The sequence below is a fragment of the Nothobranchius furzeri genome, chromosome 2 (genome assembly GCF_043380555.1).
Source record: "Nothobranchius furzeri strain GRZ-AD chromosome 2, NfurGRZ-RIMD1, whole genome shotgun sequence".
Lineage (NCBI taxonomy): Eukaryota > Metazoa > Chordata > Actinopteri > Cyprinodontiformes > Nothobranchiidae > Nothobranchius > Nothobranchius furzeri.
The window spans coordinates 73,547,530-73,565,794 of NC_091742.1; the positions used below are offsets into that span (position 1 = coordinate 73,547,530).

Below are 18,265 nucleotides of genomic sequence, written 5' to 3' on the forward strand. Positions count from 1 at the left end.
GTTCAAAACAATGATTTGATCACAGCTCTGCATACTCAAGCCAGATTTATTTAAACTTTTCAAATAAAACCAGCAGACATGTAATTCTGAGAGTCTGTTGTTGTGGCTAAACATGGTGCACACATATTTCCTCTGTCTGTACCCCACATGTCAGGGTCAGCCCTGCAGGTTATAGGTCATGCCCAAAAATGAGAGGTTAACAAAGCAGCTAATAATAAATTTAACACTTCTGACAAACAAATGCATGGCCACCACAGGAGCAGGACTCTCACACGGATAGGTGTGTGGTCCTGATGGGGGGTTGCACTGGTTCCAGCTGTCATGAGAAGGTTTGCTGGGTTAGTTTGAGGGAAAAGTCCCAAGCTTTCCTCCTAAAAATGCCATTATTTGTCCAACACTGAGGGATTTGGCAGTTTTTCTCCTAAATAGAGAACCCGTGATTATATAAATTCCAGGATTTGACTTAGGACAAAAAATTTTTTTTGCCATGGACTACTTATATTTAGAATGAAATGAATTTCATAAAAGGCTCAGTCTGTAGTGCTTAGCCCATCGTCTGGGTCCAGCTGATCCTGATTGTCCTCACGTCTGACTTTGTGTTTACTACATATCGAGTCCTGTCGCTCCAGGCGAATACGCAGCATTCAACTCCCCACCAAATAACCGACATCCGCTTTGGGAGCAAAGCAAACAAAAGCAGTCTGTAACTGGTTAGGATGTTCTGTCAGCCACCATGTTATTATCATTCTTACACATGAACATCAGCATTGGAGCAATATGGAGAGTGAGCACATATTCAGTAAAATTGTCTAATATTTTTACCATCAGTGTCTCCAGTTGTCTCAAAAACGATTGTAAACACAAAATCCGATGCCGCTCCCGCCTGGAGTTATTGTGTTGTCTTCTCCCCTGATCATAATCCAGCGCTTGGTTTGCTTCTTTGTCTTCTAAATGTTTGAGGTCGTAAATAATTTGAGAAAAACTCGTGTTCCAGTCCCAGTCACACACAGAACAGCTATTGTCTGCAGTCTGACTGGATCCACTGCTCTGTTCTGCTGCAGGCATGAATCAAAACAGCCTGCCTTGAAAGTCCTATTCTTAATGAGCCATGCTTTTTGAATTATCTTTGGAAAACCAGAGGGATGGCACAAAAGTCATATTTGGATAGGCCAGATTTTTATCTAGACTATAGATTAAGAATGATTTCTCACGGGGCATGTTTATGGTTGTCTGCCAGTCTTGAAGAAGTACTTTCAACAGTTCATTCAGCTTTTATTCATGTTGGTTATTTGTGGTGGAGCAGAACCTGCAGCAGAAACAGGATCAGGAGGATATTTGATCAAAAAGAAGCTAGTGTTGTGCAATCGCTCCTCGATCTGTTACTATGCAACTTGGATAAATATCTGATTAAACTGGGTTCAAATATAGTTAGGCCTCTCGTATTTTGAAAAATACTTTGGAGTTTGACAAGATTAAATCCGTTTGGACAGACACTTTTCTTTATCTCATAAATTTGCTGTGAATAAATTCACACCAGATTGTGCTCAACTGTCATTAGTTATGTTTACAAGTATGCTTGGTGTCAAACCAATGATCTTTCTCTGCATTATCTTATGTAGTTATATCTACTAGAATCCTTTAAATGTGCATTAATCATACATAATGAGTAAACTAGGGTGTATTTCTACAGTGTTTTCCCAAAAGCTAAAGCATTTGGTTAATTAGATGATCTGGAAACAACTTTTCAAAAATAAGCGGTACCAAAACATGCTAAACGGGCTAACCACCCCTTAAAAACATGTAATTGTCTGGTAATTGGGACCCTAATGTAGTTTCTGTTAAAGTTGTGGTCCATGGTGTGATGATATCAAGGAGAAGGGGAGAGGATTTTGAAATCTGAATGGCTATAGCTCCCACTGCCCTGCTCCGTCTGGAACAAAAAGTCTTGTCGTGCTAACAGAGGCCACTGTGGCTGCATGTTTTTGTTTTGTTCCTGCTCAAACACAGCTAAATTATGTCCTAGACCTTCATTTGGTTCTGCAGGAGCTGCTAAACACTTGTTTAAACAAATCAGACTTCAAGTGAGAAACATCCAAAACTAGAAATCCAGTACTCAGAGCCCACTCTTGCAAACACTACAACAGGCTAAAATCACGCTACGCTAATCACTTAGCTCCAATACACAAAATATAAATCTCTTTATGTTCCCCTCCCTTCTCTTCCACAGTTGGTGTGGAATTTACAGACTGCTATTAATTGAATGCGGGTCTAGTTAGCATTCAAGCTAGGTTGGTAAGCTAAACTGACCAAGGTGTCTACATCACACGTAGTGCATGCTGGGGAATGAGGCGCATTGTTATAGACTGACTGTTCTAGTGTGGATATGCAATTCTGTGGGTCAAGTAAATGATGAATGATTTTGCTGTAGAGGCCAGGGGAGTTGTGTAAGGGAAAATTAAATGATGAACCTATCATAGAACAGGGTCATATTTAAGCATGTATTTTTAAAGGTGATGATAACTGTAAAACATTTTTTAAATCTTATTTCTGATTATAATCAGTCATTCTGAGTTTTTCATTCAAGCTGAACATGAAAATAGTCTCCTACACCTACCTCCTGCATATGCTTCTGATAGAAAATGGACGTGAAACTCTAGGATTAGAAAATCCTGACAGCTCTACATCACACTGTCACTTAACATTCATGGACTCACCCATCAGGGAAGGCTGTTGTTGGTGTAGCATCTAAGAAACAGCAGAGAACGTCTCGACTAGAAGCTAACCATTAGCATTAGCTACTTCACCCCACAGCAGAACTCCTCCAGGTGTGTGTTATTTATGGAGATAAAACACCAATGTTGCAAAAGAAACAGAGTCAGTGGTAGAGTTGCTGTGCTGTTTTCCAATTTGAGATATGTCCAAAAAGCAGGACAAAAGACTCTTGTCACGCCTTGTCCTGTCTCCCCTTTTGGTTTAGTTCTGTCTCTCTGTTAATTGCTCCCACCTGCCTCTCGTTTCCCAATCACCCAAGCTCCCAGCCCTCCTATATTTAAACCCGTCTGTGTTGTGTCTTGTGTTGGATCATTGTTTCTATGTCTAGCATGTTGGATATTAAAGCCTTTGTAAACCGTTTCTGCCTACCTGCCTTCTTCACCCGCGTTTGGATCCTTGCCTCCGCTTCACTCACCGGCACGCGTCTGACAACTCTAAAACCTGCAGTCTGAAGCTCAGCTGTGGCATAGCTCACTTCTAAGTCTTGAAAATGGTGCACCAGTGTTTTCCTTCCCCAGAGGATGACTTACAACGCATTCATTCCTAATAGAGATCACAGCAAATCTATTGATTAAACCTTTAAACATTTTAAACTCTGTGCCACAGCTTTAAGAATTTCATTCTACTGACACATTCCTATCACCTAAAAATGTCAATATTTTCTAATTCATATACATTTCTTTATTTATTGAACTAAATTAGCCTAGAGGGGTAAGACAATTTTAGTTTTCTGATTGCCTAAAGTTGTAGCAGTATCTTACAACATAGAATTGTCTTTGTTTCTTATTTTATTTCCCCAATATTGGAAACTCTAAATTAGATGGAGGAAATAATAAATGTTTCAGCTGATAGTTTTCATGACCATGTGCCTTGTCTTGATGGTTTACAATGATGCAAGAAAGTCCATAAAAATCAAAACAGAACAATAATTTCCTGCAAAATTAGTATACTTATTAGGTTGTGGTGCATTTATACGGCTTTGTAAACCAGGTTAAGCACATGTCATTGTTTATAGATTCAGATTAAAGTTAATGCGCAGCTGCAAACCATCGTTTCCTTTCAACAGGTAGAAGAACCAAGGGTTTCTCTTTTCTTTCCAGTTTTGAGAATTCGATCACATCTGTCTTGAAGTTTATGTGGAAAGAAAATGGAAACAATTCGATTGAATTTCCATCAAATATCTCCATCTGCTGATCCTTTCTGAAGCTCAGTACTACTCCTTAATTTACCAGCCTGTCATTCATGACTCGGAGTATTGTGGGATAATCTTCTCAAGACTGTTTTCTGTATAAGAGGGATTCAATAAAAGGGGAGGATAACTTGCTGCATGTAGTGAAATGTCTGGTCTTCGGCTCATTATTGAGGGACATATCAGATTCATGCAAACAGAGTGATTGTCGTCCTCCTTGGACTGTACTTGTTCACCCAGTGTTTGGATGTCATGTGTGTGTTGTGCCATGTTCTGATGTTTTGTCCCTTTAGGGATCGCCTGGTCCCCCTACCATGGCTGCTTTGCACAGCAATCAGATCCTGACTGTGAAGGTTTGTCTGTGGTGGAGCTGCCCGCCTGCTCTGTCCGACCTCTCTGCAGCACACACTGGGAGTTAATGAATCACTGTCAGCTGCTTCCCTTAAAGCCCGATGATAGAGTGTGCGCAGGAAACTCCCCATATAATCAATCACATCCAGTCGATGGTGATCCTCTTCTCCCTGCTGCTACCAGTCTTTCACCTAGGTGATTTCTGCTCCGTTTTACATACCCGGACTTCCACTAAAGGCAAAGGTGGCCTTTTACAACCTTGTATTATGTAGTTAACTGGAACGAGAGCCAGTATCCTGAAACCAAGACATGGTCTGGCTCACATCCATTGACGCTAAAAAGAGTGGAAGCAGCTCTAAAGGGAGTACTCAATAATGAGCAAAAGTGGCAAAAATATTATGCCCATGGTTCACCGCTAATCTTTCAAACCACTAGTTTAATCATCTGAATTGTTTCAGAAATGACAGTAGGCCCAATGCTAGTGTGGGCTTGCAGAATAATACCTGAACTGAAAGACAGAAGGCAAACTTGCCTGAACCCAGTTGGCTGAGCAGCATTTGCTTGGGTGTGTGCTGCTCCCAGGGTCGGACTTGGCAGCGGGCACGATGATGATGACGGTGCTTCCACAGATGAGGGGTTGTTCCCAATATTCCAGGGATGACTGTAAACCCATTGTGGTGTATTCACACCCCAGAGGTGGTAATTATGGGCCCAAGCTCCAAAATGTAAGTCCAGACATCCGAAATAAAGCACCTCAGTGGAGGAAAAGTGTGGATTAACTCCCTCCATCTGTGAAGGCACCGGTCTGGGGTTTCACGGGGGGCTTTCTAACAAAATCTGTTTCTCTTTGCATTTGGCTTCTCCTCCTCCTCCTCATCCTCCTCCTTCTGGGACCTTCTTCTTCTTCAACCTTCTCTCACCTCTGAACTTCGACTTCTTGACCTCACACACCTGCTCAGATGGTCTTCCCAAAGATCAATCATGGCTTTCTTTCCGCTGACCAGCAGCTCATAAAGCGTCGGCTCATTAAGGTAGTAATGGGTGTGTCCTCTCTCGTGTCTTTGTCCAAGTCTCCCCAATTCTGGCCAGTGCATGCAAACCTGCAGATGTTATAGGAACACTTACACTTGTGTTAATATAGAGGCGTCTGGAAAAGTCCTTAAAGCTGCTCCTCAGATGATTTGATCTGAATTGGATTTGAATTGGAGCTCTGTGGAGAGAATAAGAACTATTATTGTTTTGCTTGTTGTAGATAGCTTGATTAGCTAACAGCTAGTTCCAGATCAAAGTGGATTTCAGACCAGCATAGTTGGTTACCAACATATGTTTGGTGTTGGTTTAGCTGGTGGACCAGCATTGCATACTGGTCCAGAATGTGATGCTGGTCCAGCACAGGAAGCTGATGATTGGATGATGGTCCACCAAGCTTGACCAGCATCACATAAGTAATACTGGTCCACCAGCTAAACCAGCACCAAAACACAACATATGAATGCTGGTTTCTGCTGTTTTTTCCAGCAGGGTTACTCTCATAACTGCATTGGTCTCCAACCTGCTTATCTGGGCGTGGGTAATGGTGGTAGCATCCACAGCTAGGAAGTCTAAACAATCTTATTCCCAGCATCCTCCATGGCCTCCTCCCGTGAGAGCCCAAAGCATTCCCTGGCTAGCGTAGAGTTATAATCCTCCAGCATGCCCTGGGTCGACCTGGGGGCTTCCTTTTCCCAGGACATACCTGAAACACCTCCCCCTCCACATAGAATTGTAAACAAACACCCATGTACACCACCCTAAATTTAGCATTACATGGGAATTTACAGTCACATAAATTAGCAATTAGCTGTAGCACTTCCATTGCTACATGGGACAATTACAACTGGAATATCAGGACACTTCTAGGTTATCCATGTACAACTGACAGCAGTGTAAAGGTTTATATAACAACTTGTGTATACATTAGTTAATATATGTTGCTTCATGATAGCAGAAGGCGTTTTTGGTTTTTTACCAGATTAGCGGTTAGCTTGTTCGCTTATCTGTCCAGGCAGATTTACACTCTCTACATTCAGGTTGTTTACAGAGACATTTACATCAGACATTAATTGTTTGTAATTTCTTCACAGAACTCCATTTCTAAAGATCCGCACTCCCTTTTTAGAAGCTCTGTAAAGGCAACTGATTTACTATGTTGGAACCAATCAAAGAACTGTTCCTGAAAGTTACATTCCTGAACATGTTCTCTTGTAATCCAGTTTAAATGTCGGACCACACACTTTCAGTATTTTTCCCTGATTATGACCAAACTCTTCATTAACATATGTGGCTTATATCATTCTGTACCTAATGCACAGTCCACGTAGGATTGCAGGCATTTAAAAGGATTAATACTTCAGTTCTAAATCATCACGTCTTCTCTTCACTGTTGTGTCCAAATTACAACCCTACCTTCTAATTATGACTGTAGGAAGGCCACAGCCACCCATGAGACCATTACACTTCTCTCTTTATCATCATTTAACTGGAGTTTCTTCTGTCTTAGTGGATTCAACAATATCACATCAAAATGATGCAAAATGTCTTCTGTTGCTCCACAGGGAGATCAGGGCCAAGCAGGACCACCCGGACCTCCGGGGCCACCCGGTCCTCCTGGACCAAGAGGTCCTCCAGGGGACACCGGGAAGGATGGACCTAGAGGCCTGCCAGGTCTCCCAGTGAGTACCAGATTTTAAGTGTCATTAATTTTAATCTGTGATACTGCCTTAAAAAACTAAATCGTTTCCCCATCAAGTATAAACTCTGTATTCAATTTAATGTGACTAATTGCTTTGATCATCAGAGCCAATGAAGCCCTTTATGCCATTAATCGCCCTGATGGCTAAAGCTAACGAGTTTCCCCGGGAGAGTGTTTGAAGGCACAGATTTGCTCTCATGTTTTTAGTTTTTTATTCGATCATCAAATACTTCATCTCACTCATTTATGTCAGCTCGGAGGGAAAGCAGCTTCTTAGTCAGGTTCAGCCATTAAAACCTTCTGTGGGCTCCAGCTGATCTTTATTGCGTTGGCAGCAATCACAGTAGGAGCACCGATACATTATGACTTGTTTATGCGGTTCTTTCCAACTTTTTTCTTTCTTTTTTTAACGAGTGTTTTCAGTTCCTCTTAAAGAAGTTGCTAAAACTGTAAATGTTTTCCAAGAAGTCTGACTTCTCCCTGCTGCTTCTTATTTATTAACTTTTAGTTTGTGTGTTCTCTTTTTGTAAATAATTCTCGAGGAGGGAGAGTGAATTTGTCCTGTAAATGTTACAAAAGTGTTAAAATGTGTTGCACCAAGATGCGACTAGAATCAGAAATCAAAATGAGACAGGACACAGACTGAAGGGTCCAGGTGGAGCTGCACAAAACTTACATCACAAACATCCCTGCGTTGCAAACCTGTCTCTTGTGCAGAATGTTTTAAACAAAATGATTGCCTCATTTAGCTCTGATCACATTATTTTTCGACAATAAACTCCAATAATATGCAACTTAATGACACGCTGAAATATTTCAACTCCACTAATATTGATGTTTGTTTTTGAAACTGTCCCTTTTTATCATATAGGGTGATTCAGGTCAGCCTGGAGAAACAGGATCCATGGTAAGAGCTAACTCTATTTTCATAAAGATCAACACTAGAGGCTGACTTTTGCTAATCAATCAATCTGTATGTTGTCTGATCTGTGCTTCTAATAAACAATGTGATCAGTTTGAAATGTGGACCTTTAAAGTGTGCCATTAGATGTACAGCAGCTTTTCCTAAATGAACTGACAGCCGTGTGAATTAGTGATGACAGAAAATATTGATATACTGAAATATCTCAATATTTTGTGTTATGGTACTAAATCCAGATTTTATTCATTCACTGCCATTGATGACTAAAGTCGTCATTTGCATTTTTTTTACTGTGTGGGCATCGGAATGGGCCCCCGCACCGTGAGAACAAACATCCCAGCTCTAAAGCAGATCCTCATCCGTGTACGTCACGTGATCAGGAAGCAGAAAATCCATGTGTTAGGAGATCGTTTTGGGCTGCTGCTGTAAAAAAAAAAAGTGAGGCGCGAACTGGAAAAGCTTCTGCCGATCACAATTCAACAACGGATTATGAAAGAACGGATAATGCTCGAAATGCACAGATTCTTCCCAATGTAAGAGGTGAATCTCTTCTTTGTTTTGGTGGTTTTGGCTTCAACATCATCCTAGAGCGCAACATTCTGAGACTCTTAAGAAAACTGTAAAAACGCTGAAAAACACTGGCAGCGAAGGGCTTTTCTGATCAGGAAACGGCTGGCAGTGATTGAGTGAAAAGCAATTTACTGATTTTTCTTTTGAGAATTTACAGGCAAACATTTACTGTATTTCTTTTATGAGGTACAATTCAAACTCTGACTGCTAGGTGGCAGCAGTTTTTACCGCCTTCAGTCTGACGGAACAGAATCTTGCAATAACACTCGATGCATCTGGCCTGAATTTTCTATTAAATTGAGTCTTTAAAATTGAATATATCATCTGGGTTTTAGTATTGTGATAAATTGTCTTATCATTGTATCGCCACATCATCCAAATAATCAATATATCCTGTTGTCTCTTCTGTAAAGTGATACTGTATATGTCTACATATGTTTTTTTGACCTCCTGAGACTATGAGGTGCAGCTTTAACTTTTATCTCACCATTTTGAATTAGTAGGACTACATAAATTAATTAATATCGAAACTTATTCTATTCCAGAAGAGAAATTAAGTAACATCAACACAATATTTTAAAGTATATCAATTGCAGAGGTGATTTAAAAATAAAAAATGACTCAAGATTTTTTTGCTGTGTTTTTCAGAATGTATAAATCTGAACACATCTAAATTGTGAACAAATTAATTGGATCATTTCATCAGTTTCAAAATAATTTTTTGAAAAAATGCCTTAAAGTAGTCCGTGTTAAATTTAATTGAAATCTTTGACTTTTGCCTTATCACACATGTAATTAATAGGATGTTTTTAGGTTGGTCACAGTCAATCCTAATGACACATTTAATAGTAACCAGCAAAAACAATTTTCTCTCACAACCTCAAACATCAGGGACCAACCGTGCACCAGTTAACAAGGTTCATGCTGCCTGCTGAGTTTAGCAAATAAAGATTTTGATTAAAGTTTCCTCATAAAAGCTTCATTGAAAAAGTCAAAAGAAACTCTATTAAAAAGAAATGGGGAACAAGTGATAATGGGACAAAGTCACACGATGTCCGTTGGATTTCACAATGGAGACGGGAGGGAAATGGAGCTGAGACAGGAAGGGCTTTTATCTGTGAAGCCATCACCTCTGACCTTTTCAATGGTGTAGAAAAGTGGTGGGTTTAAAGAAAATGCATAAAAAAGACTTAAGCTTATCAGCTAAAACAGCCCGAAGTGGGGGAAGATTTTTGGATCATTTAACATGTAAACGTCTTGACTTGTTATCGCTCATCGCCAAAAAGCAAAAGGCAGGAAATGAGGGTTTTCTCATATCTGATGCGTGGTTGTAAACTATGATGTGAAATGCTGGATGGATTTTAATTAAATTCTCCAAAAACAGTCTTTAGATGTTCACCTATAACAGGGTAACTTTCTAGAATCAACCCTATTGATGACCGCCAAAACCAAATGAGCATCAAATGGCCATAACTTAGTCAATTTAGCAGACACTGAGCAAAAATATGGAAAAACAGCAGAGTTTTCCCATCCATCCGTTCACACGCTGGTGGGGACAAGCTACGATGTAGCCACAGTTGCCCTGGGGTGCACTGATGGAAGCTAGATTGCTCCGACCACCACCAGTAGGCAAGGCAGGTTAAATGCAGCATTCTCTCAGATCCAAGACCAAACCTACAACCTTCTGAATGTTGGTCAACCTGGTCTACCTCCTGAGCTCCCGCTGCCCAGAGATTAGAGCTTAACACCAGTTGCCTTTTTCATCGTCTAAACGTCTTTTGTTGTCCAGGACTTCAAACTGTGTTTTTCTTTTTAGGACTCTGGTAGCTTGTCCTAAAGTAGAAATGATTGCAGTAGGCTGCTTCTCCTTCTCTGATGTTACTGAGCGGAGAACCTCACACCATGGTGTTCTGTTACTAAATACCTGTGTGTGCTGCAGTTTTGTGACAACCGGATGGTCCAGTGGTTGGTTTGGGTCTGAACCGTGTTATTGGCTGAAGTTTTTAGACCAATGCCAGATAATTTTTGATTTTCTCCATATTTATAGGTGTACTGTGTTAGAACGTTAAGAGGCACTGTGTATATGTTTCAAGCTAACTTGTTTTGCAGATTTGCCATTGAAGTTTTAGCCAAAATGCATTTAAAGGCTTTTATATGCTGTCAGATGTTGCTTTAATTTTGTTGCACTCAAACAGTTCAATAAAACCTTCAAGCTGCAACTGCAGCATCCACAGAGGAGGCTTTTGAGTGTTTTCTCACGAGTCTCCCTTGATTTGAAATCTTCGTCGACAACAGCAGCTGGAGGTTTTCGTTAGATGATGAGCTCAGAGTCTTCCTGAAAAACTTTGTAATAGGAAATGATCTGAAAAATAAAGCACTCTGTGTCACTAGTATTTATACCGCATGACAGTGATGCACTTTTAACAAGGAGTAATTTGATCGTCTGGAGGCAAGCCTTCCCTGTAAAACAGCAAGAGATCAGTTTGAAGCAGCTGTTTGAAAATGAGGTGACACAGAACCTTAAAGTGACAGCCTTGTTTCTATTAGCCGCTAGATGAGTTTCAGTCACTGCACATAGGCAAATAAAGGCTGCGTGTTAGAAATCAACCTCCCTGTAAATGGATTGTTTCACTTTAGGGGAGAAAAAATGAATAAAAATAAACTCCTTAATCAGAAACACACTCAGGGTCGTCTCCTGATGTGTCTTTAATAAAACAAGTACATTTAAGAAGCACAAAGGCTAATAATGTGTCTAACTCAACTGACGGATGGTTTTATTTTGCACATTCAGCTCAAGGAAAGCATTCAGGTGCCACAACTTCAGCAACTTTTTCCTCTCTCGCAGTGTTCTTGGAGCGATTGTTCAATTGACACAGCGAGGAGGTTTTACTTTTTTTCCTTTTTGACATAAATGCTATTGTTTAAGAGGCATGAGTAGATTCCAGAGTTTTCCAGCAGCCTTCCAGGACATGTGGTGTTGGTTAGGAGGATTAAACTCTTGTGAAGAAACAAGGAGGGAAAACGGGAGGGGGGGTGGGGGGGCAAAGAAGAAAAGGAAATATTTTCGGTTCAGAATCATCAGTGCCATGAGGTTCCTCTGGGGTAAATTAGAGGGTCGTCAGCTGCCTGGAGGTGGCTTGCAGCCCGGTACAAAGTGTTTATTTGGAACTTGATTTCTATCAGAAGAGATTAAATAAGCCTAAATAGACTCCATGCGTAGCTGGTTTATAAAAAAAATGACTTTCTCTTTCTCTGTTTTGCTGTCATTTCCAGTAACATTGCAAAGTCTTAGCCATCCTAAATCCTATTCATTCCTCACTTACCCACAATGCTAAGTGGCTTACCCATCTCCTTTCTGTAGATGCACATGAAGTGTGCATGCATAAATGTAATTGTTCTAATTTTCTTCTTGTGTGTGCAAAAACAAAGATGCAGATTGGAAGGTTAAAGATGTTTAGGAATTATTAGGAGACGTTACGTGGAAAAGGAAATAATGATGATGAATGGAACCAATGCGTTTGTTCTTGTTTTTAACAAACTTATTTCTTAAGCCGTCAGCAGCTGAACCATAGTTGGACAAATGTTTTTGTCCCTGAAAGAGGAATGCAACAAGTTAAAACCAATCAACTACCCCGGTTCCTCTGTTTAGTTGAAAAAATATTTTAAAAATGTTTAAATTAAGTAAAGTAATAAAGTTCAAAGGTAATGTTATTTTCCCGAAGAATTCTAGTAAAAAGGCACGAGAAAATTACAAAAAGTAAAATAAAAATAAAGAAATTAGTTTTGAATTCTGATTCAGCTCCGACATGCAAAAACATATTCTAGCAAATTCCAGTTTATCTAAAATTTGGCCCCAAGCTGGAATTTGAACCTGGGACCTTCTTTCCTCACGGAAACGGCACTAACCACTGCCCCACTGTGCAGCCCTTTCATTTGAACAAATCATTTTATTTTAAAATTTCCTACTTTTTTTTCTTGCTCTTCATGTACAGTACATGTATTTTTTTCTTTAAATCTAAAAGCAGAGTGGGTAAAATTGCAACACTTCACCCTCTCAAACTGACCAACCAGTTAACTAGTGAAATCAGAATTATTTGTTTAAATGTTTCACAGATGTTTAGCTAGTTTGTTCCATTTATTATTGAAGCACCAACTTGTGTAATATTTTTACCTGTTTACAACCAAATTCTGTGTATCCAGTGCACAGACTTGCCCCTTTTTCAATTATATTTCTCACCAATATCATTTGTAAATATTTCTCTCAGCTTGAAATTTTACATATTTAAATACATGAACTGGTCTACGCTCCATGGTCATCCGCCATCTTGAATTACGGTAGCTATTTAAGGACATTCGAGCTCCGCGTTACGCGTTTGTCCCAGCAGAGGGCAGCAGTGTCCCCTGGAAGCATGAAGTCTGCCAATTTAACTAAGAAGAGGAAGAGACTAGCTACATCAATGCTTTACTTTGTTAGTTTAAACAATAAACAATGAAATCAAAAGACCTCACATTTGTCAGGTAGTCATCACATCAAACACTCGGCAGCTGCATATGATGAGATCCCTGCCCGCTATCAGCTTGACACCAGCCTCCAACTGATTCAGTCACTCACCCCAAGTTGCAAATTTTTCCATTCTTCATACTAGAGCTCCCTATCCGGTACCAACGTATCAGTGCTAAAGTCTTTTTTAAAGGAAGTATTCAATAGTTCCTTCTAGTCAAGTCTCTTCTACCCTCGTAAGTCGTCTTTCTCCCGACACGCTCCAGTGCTCGACCGCTAAGCTAACATAATATTTTCTTAACTATCATCACATGTGAAAGGTACAACCTCCACTGGACCCTAATGGGAATCTGAGGGTTCAAATGTCCAACCTTAATCAAAAATAGACCTAAACTAATTACCTGACCCGATGACTTTAGAGGAATCGTCCCTGCAGGATGTCTGATTTGCCTTTTTTCTTGTTAATTTTTATTAAACCAGTACTACTGGTAAAAACAAGCATTATTGAAAGTCCTGAGAAATTGAACGTGATGCAGACAGCTCAAGTGAAATATGTCTGAGGTCTCTGCAGTATTTCTCCTCATCACAATGTTATGTTAACCTCTAGCTGCAGTTCCCAAGTACAAGAAAGTCGTCTCTGCCTGTCACAGTGATGCATTTCCTTTCAAATTAAAGGCAGCATAATTTAAAGTAAAACAGAATTACGTTATGGAGCTTTCGAGTGAAACAAAATGTTTTGACAAAAAGCTCTAACCTGCTCCAGAAAAGCACCAAACATGCAGCTTTGATCAGGCCAAATGAGTTTTTCTGTAAATGCTGAGCGAGAGCTGCACGCTCTGGAATTCCTTCAGAAGCTGAAGTGCTGCCGTCTGAGTGTGGGAACTGACCTGGCAACCGCCTCGTTGTTTGTCATTTCCAACTCATGAATGAAAAACCAGTTTGTGTTCAGATGCACAATAAGCATCCTGTAGATGTAGAACGCTGTATTTATGTGTGCGTGTGCGGCTGAGGTGTTAAATAATGTATTCTTTGAGTTAAAAATTGAGTTTAGCATCCCTTTTTTTCACAGAAATAACTTTATTCTCAGCTTTTATTTCCTAACAATGTTTGGGTCCAGCTTGAGAACAAAAGAGCCCGGACTTCCTCGAGGGCTCTTGACTTTCTGAAAGAAAGAAAAAACTTATTTTGTGCAAGTAGCTCCTGAGTTCTCTCAGATGGAGCCAGGGTAATTAGCACTCAGGCGAGTGGCGCATGCTCTCACATACCTATTGGGTCATGAAGATGTTTACTGAACCCTACTGAGGTTAGCAAACAAAGACCTTTGAAGCCAAGTAGGGAGAAAGAAACTTTTTCTCTTGGCTCGTTGGAATAAGAAAATGCTTTTACTGAGGTTTTTGTTAAAGTGCAGATGGAGCGCACCCTAAACAACCTGAAGTGGTCGATTCTGCCGCGTGTGTGTGTGTGTGTGTGTGTGTGTGTGTGTGTGAGAGAGAGAGAGAGAGAGAGAGAGAGAGAGAGAGAGAGAGAGAGAGAGAGAGAGAGAGAGAGAGAGAGAGAGAGAGAGAGATCCTGCAGCTGAAGAGACCTTTTAAAATGGCCAATGTTGGAAAACTAATAATAGGGTATCTTTTAGGTTGAGTTATGTGATGAATGCTTTCCTTCATCAACAAAAGCTTAACAAGGTATGATCCAGCAAACAGCTCCTTCCCAGAAATCTAATCATCATTAAGTCATAACTTGGCGCCACCAAACCGACTTCATGGGCGCTCATATTTGCTCTGACAGTCAAACTTTTCAACTTGAATATTACCTCATTGGCTACTTTTTTATATTGGTGCTTTGTGCTCAACCGGGGACTACATCTTTTTGACAGTTATAGTGCTTCATCATGAACCAAAACAAAAAAAGAAAACTGTTGTAGAACTCTGCTTGCGCGCGCGCACACACACACACACACACACACACTTTGTTGTTCCAATAAACTTTCAAATAACTATCATTGTTTGAGCATTTTTCTGTGCGAGGGACCTGGATGTGAGTTTTTCTGACTATCTGACACTACACATAAAATACAGAGAAAACAAAAATTATTTTTTGCTCATTTGTGACTCTCTAGAGCCCTCACAATTCACCCCCATTAAAAGTCCTCCGGCCATAACACACAAAAAATTATTTAGGTTTTAATATTTTATAAAGTAGATTTTTTTTGACAAAACATGACACTAAAAGGGTTAAATCTCAAAAACACTCAAATATTTTATTATGTTTTGTGAGGACTGAAGCTAAGGATAGAATCTGTGTAAAAAAATAGACTTTTGAAATATTATATAATTTTTATTATACATTTTGCTAAAACACATTATTTGTGTGAGGGTCCTGTGTAGCTTTTTTTAAGGAGCCTCCAAGGGTTAAGACAAAAACAAACAACTACCTGATGTGTAATTGTTGCATAATGTCTGCAATGTGTCATATGCATCAAATTGTCGTTGTTATACCTGATGGGTGTGTTTCCATAGAAGTCCCAGAAACTTAGTGTCGCATCACTCTTCTAAATTTGGTCTTTAGGTCTTTTTTTATTTATATTTTTACACACTACACTTCCTGAATTTATCAAATTCAGCAGTTCATATCAGGCCAGACAGGAAGTTAAGCGGTGTAAAGCTTCTTTCAGATTTCTAAGTGGAAAACCCGTGCTGATGTCCGGTTGCTTAACTATTATACTATTGCCTTCATAGCTGACGTAATAAGAACAGAAAATAAACTTTTAGATGCACACTGCTATTTTTCTCCTTGCTTGTTATCACAAGAACTGGTAAAATCACGTGATATCTTGCAAGTCTCCAGTGATTTTGTAACTTTGGACCTGCATTTGCTGCCAATCCATGAATGAAACACTGGTGGGAAAAGAAGTACTGCTGAGGTCATGGGGAAAATTATTACGTTGCCTAATTCAGTTGAAACTGGGGTACAGGTTGGCCCCATAATGACATATATGGGCATGTAATATGGGTCCTAAAAAGTTTTGTCTGGGATTACCCCACAGGGGTTTTCCCACATTGATGGCGATGGTAGAAGGCTTGTACTTGTGTACTGTGCATCGTTCGACTATTGGGTGCACTTTACACAAGGAGATGCTGCATGTGACTGATGCAGAGGACGCCTTTTCTCCACCCACAGCACAAACAGAGCTGCTTGAGGTATGCTAAAGCACATTTGGACAAGCCAGCTTCATTCTGGAATAAGGTGCTGTGGACTGATGAAACTAAAACTTGAGTTATTTGGGCATAACAAGGAGTGTTATGCATGGAGGAAAAAGAACACAGCATTCCAAGAAAAACACCTGCTACCTACAGTAAAACATGGCGGTGGTTCCATCATGCTGTGGGGTGTGTGGCCAGTGCAGGGACTGGGAATCTTGTTAAAGTTGAGGGATGCATGGATTTCACTCAACATCATCAGATTCTGGAGACCAATGTCCAGGAATCAGTGACAAAGCTGGCAAGACAATGACCCTAAACACTGCTCAACATCTACTAAGGCATTCATGCAGAGTAACAAGTAGACTGTTCTGGAATGGCATTCTCAGTCCCCAGACCTGAATATCACTGAAAATCTGTGGTGTGACTGAAAGAGAGCTGTCCGTGCTCAGAAGCCATCAGACATGAATGATCTAGAGATGTTTTGTAAAGATGAATGGCCCAAAAGACCTCCAACCAGAATTCAGACTCTCACTGCTTCCAGTGAGAGACTATAGGAAGTGTTTAGAGGCTGTTATTTCTGCAAAAGGAGGACCTACAAAATATTGAGTTCATTTTATTTTTATTATTTTTTGTGATGCCCAAATTTTGCACCTGCCCTATTTTGTCAAACCATTTATTGCACATTCTGTAAATCCCATGAACTTTTTTTCTCTTCTTAAATATTACTGTGTGTGTCTTCTATATGATGTATTTAACTGAATGTTTTTATCGTAACAACCAATGATTTATACCTGGAAAATCATGAAGATTAACAAGGCTGCCCACACGTTTGCGTCCCACTGTTTCTATTCCTTGTGCGGCCCACTAATGTATGCAGGCTGAGGGACAAGCTCTAATATGAAGATGAAGTTTGATGAATAACTGCTGCTCCTCATTCTAGAAATAAGTCAGTTGAGGTGGTTTGGGGATAACTTTAGGATTTCTCCTGGTTCCTCTGGAGCTTCAGTTGGCATGTCCCAATGAGAGAGGACTCAATGACAGTCCCCTCCAATCTGGCTTTGGGTACTTACAGCAGGAATGTTATGAATGCAGTATAAAGGTTTGTTAACTGCATTCAAGTAAAAGATTATGTATAATATTCAGATTTTCTAAAGATCTCTAAACTGAGATCATTCAAAGAGAAAAGAATACTCCAATACTCTAGTTCAGGAGCCAACATGGCTCCTAGCTGGTTAACACTAAACTGAAGGTATGAAAATAAACTATTTTCTTAGACGCCTTCATCACTGATTCAGATCTCAGAAATGACAACCCCCCCATTTAAAACATTGGTAAGCCTTCCAAACATTGACCTGACCCATTTAGGTAATGAACTTCCCGATGTGTTGGATTGCACACTTCACCCATTAAAGCAAGGCTGGTTTTTATGGTTGTCAAAGCGCATGAAGAGAGAGATCATCATAAAAGGTACAACCACATGAGTTTTTGTTATTCATCGTCTCATTAGACATTCATATTTATGAAAGAGCTCCATGAAAAGAAGGCTGAGATGCTTTTCAGACTTGAAACAAGGGGTTGATTGTGATTCCGTTTTGCCTGAAGGGTGTGTGCTCGCTCCATAAAATCCTCCCATGACTGCCAGCCTCTCTGCTGGCTTTGGGAAGTGTATTATTTCATCTGACATGGGCTTTTTTGCTGCTTTTTCTCTTCCAATAAATCTCACTCTGTCTCCCTTATCATTTGTAGGGGCCTGAGGGGCCACAGGGGCCAAAGGTAAGTCAAAAAACCCATTTTTAAAAATTCTTCTTACATTTGTCACATATTAAATAACATTTGAGGGTAAAAAGTTAATGGCTTTGTGCTTTCCTGTGTCCTGTGTTATAAACCAGAATGTAACGTTCTCGGCTTTGGAGTAACGTTATTGATTCGATGGTAGCTAAGTCGCACAAGTGGTTGTAAAAATATGTCGGGTGTTAAATATATTCACCCAAAGATTAGAGATGGAGTGCCACAGTCGGGGCAAGTAAAC

At 40.0% G+C, this 18,265-nt stretch overlaps 1 protein-coding gene across 1 annotated transcript in view; it reads left to right on the plus strand.

Moving 5' to 3' along the window:
- LOC107377084 (collagen alpha-1(XXV) chain) overlaps positions 1-18,265 on the plus strand; it is a 250,212-nt gene that overhangs the window by 176,631 nt on the left and 55,316 nt on the right. Inside the window, exons 8-11 of the mRNA XM_070547918.1 lie at positions 5,272-5,343; positions 6,907-7,023; positions 7,915-7,950; positions 17,983-18,009. Of these exons, the coding sequence (XP_070404019.1) occupies positions 5,272-5,343; positions 6,907-7,023; positions 7,915-7,950; positions 17,983-18,009 (252 nt within the window). The remainder of the gene's footprint in view (positions 1-5,271; positions 5,344-6,906; positions 7,024-7,914; positions 7,951-17,982; positions 18,010-18,265) is intronic.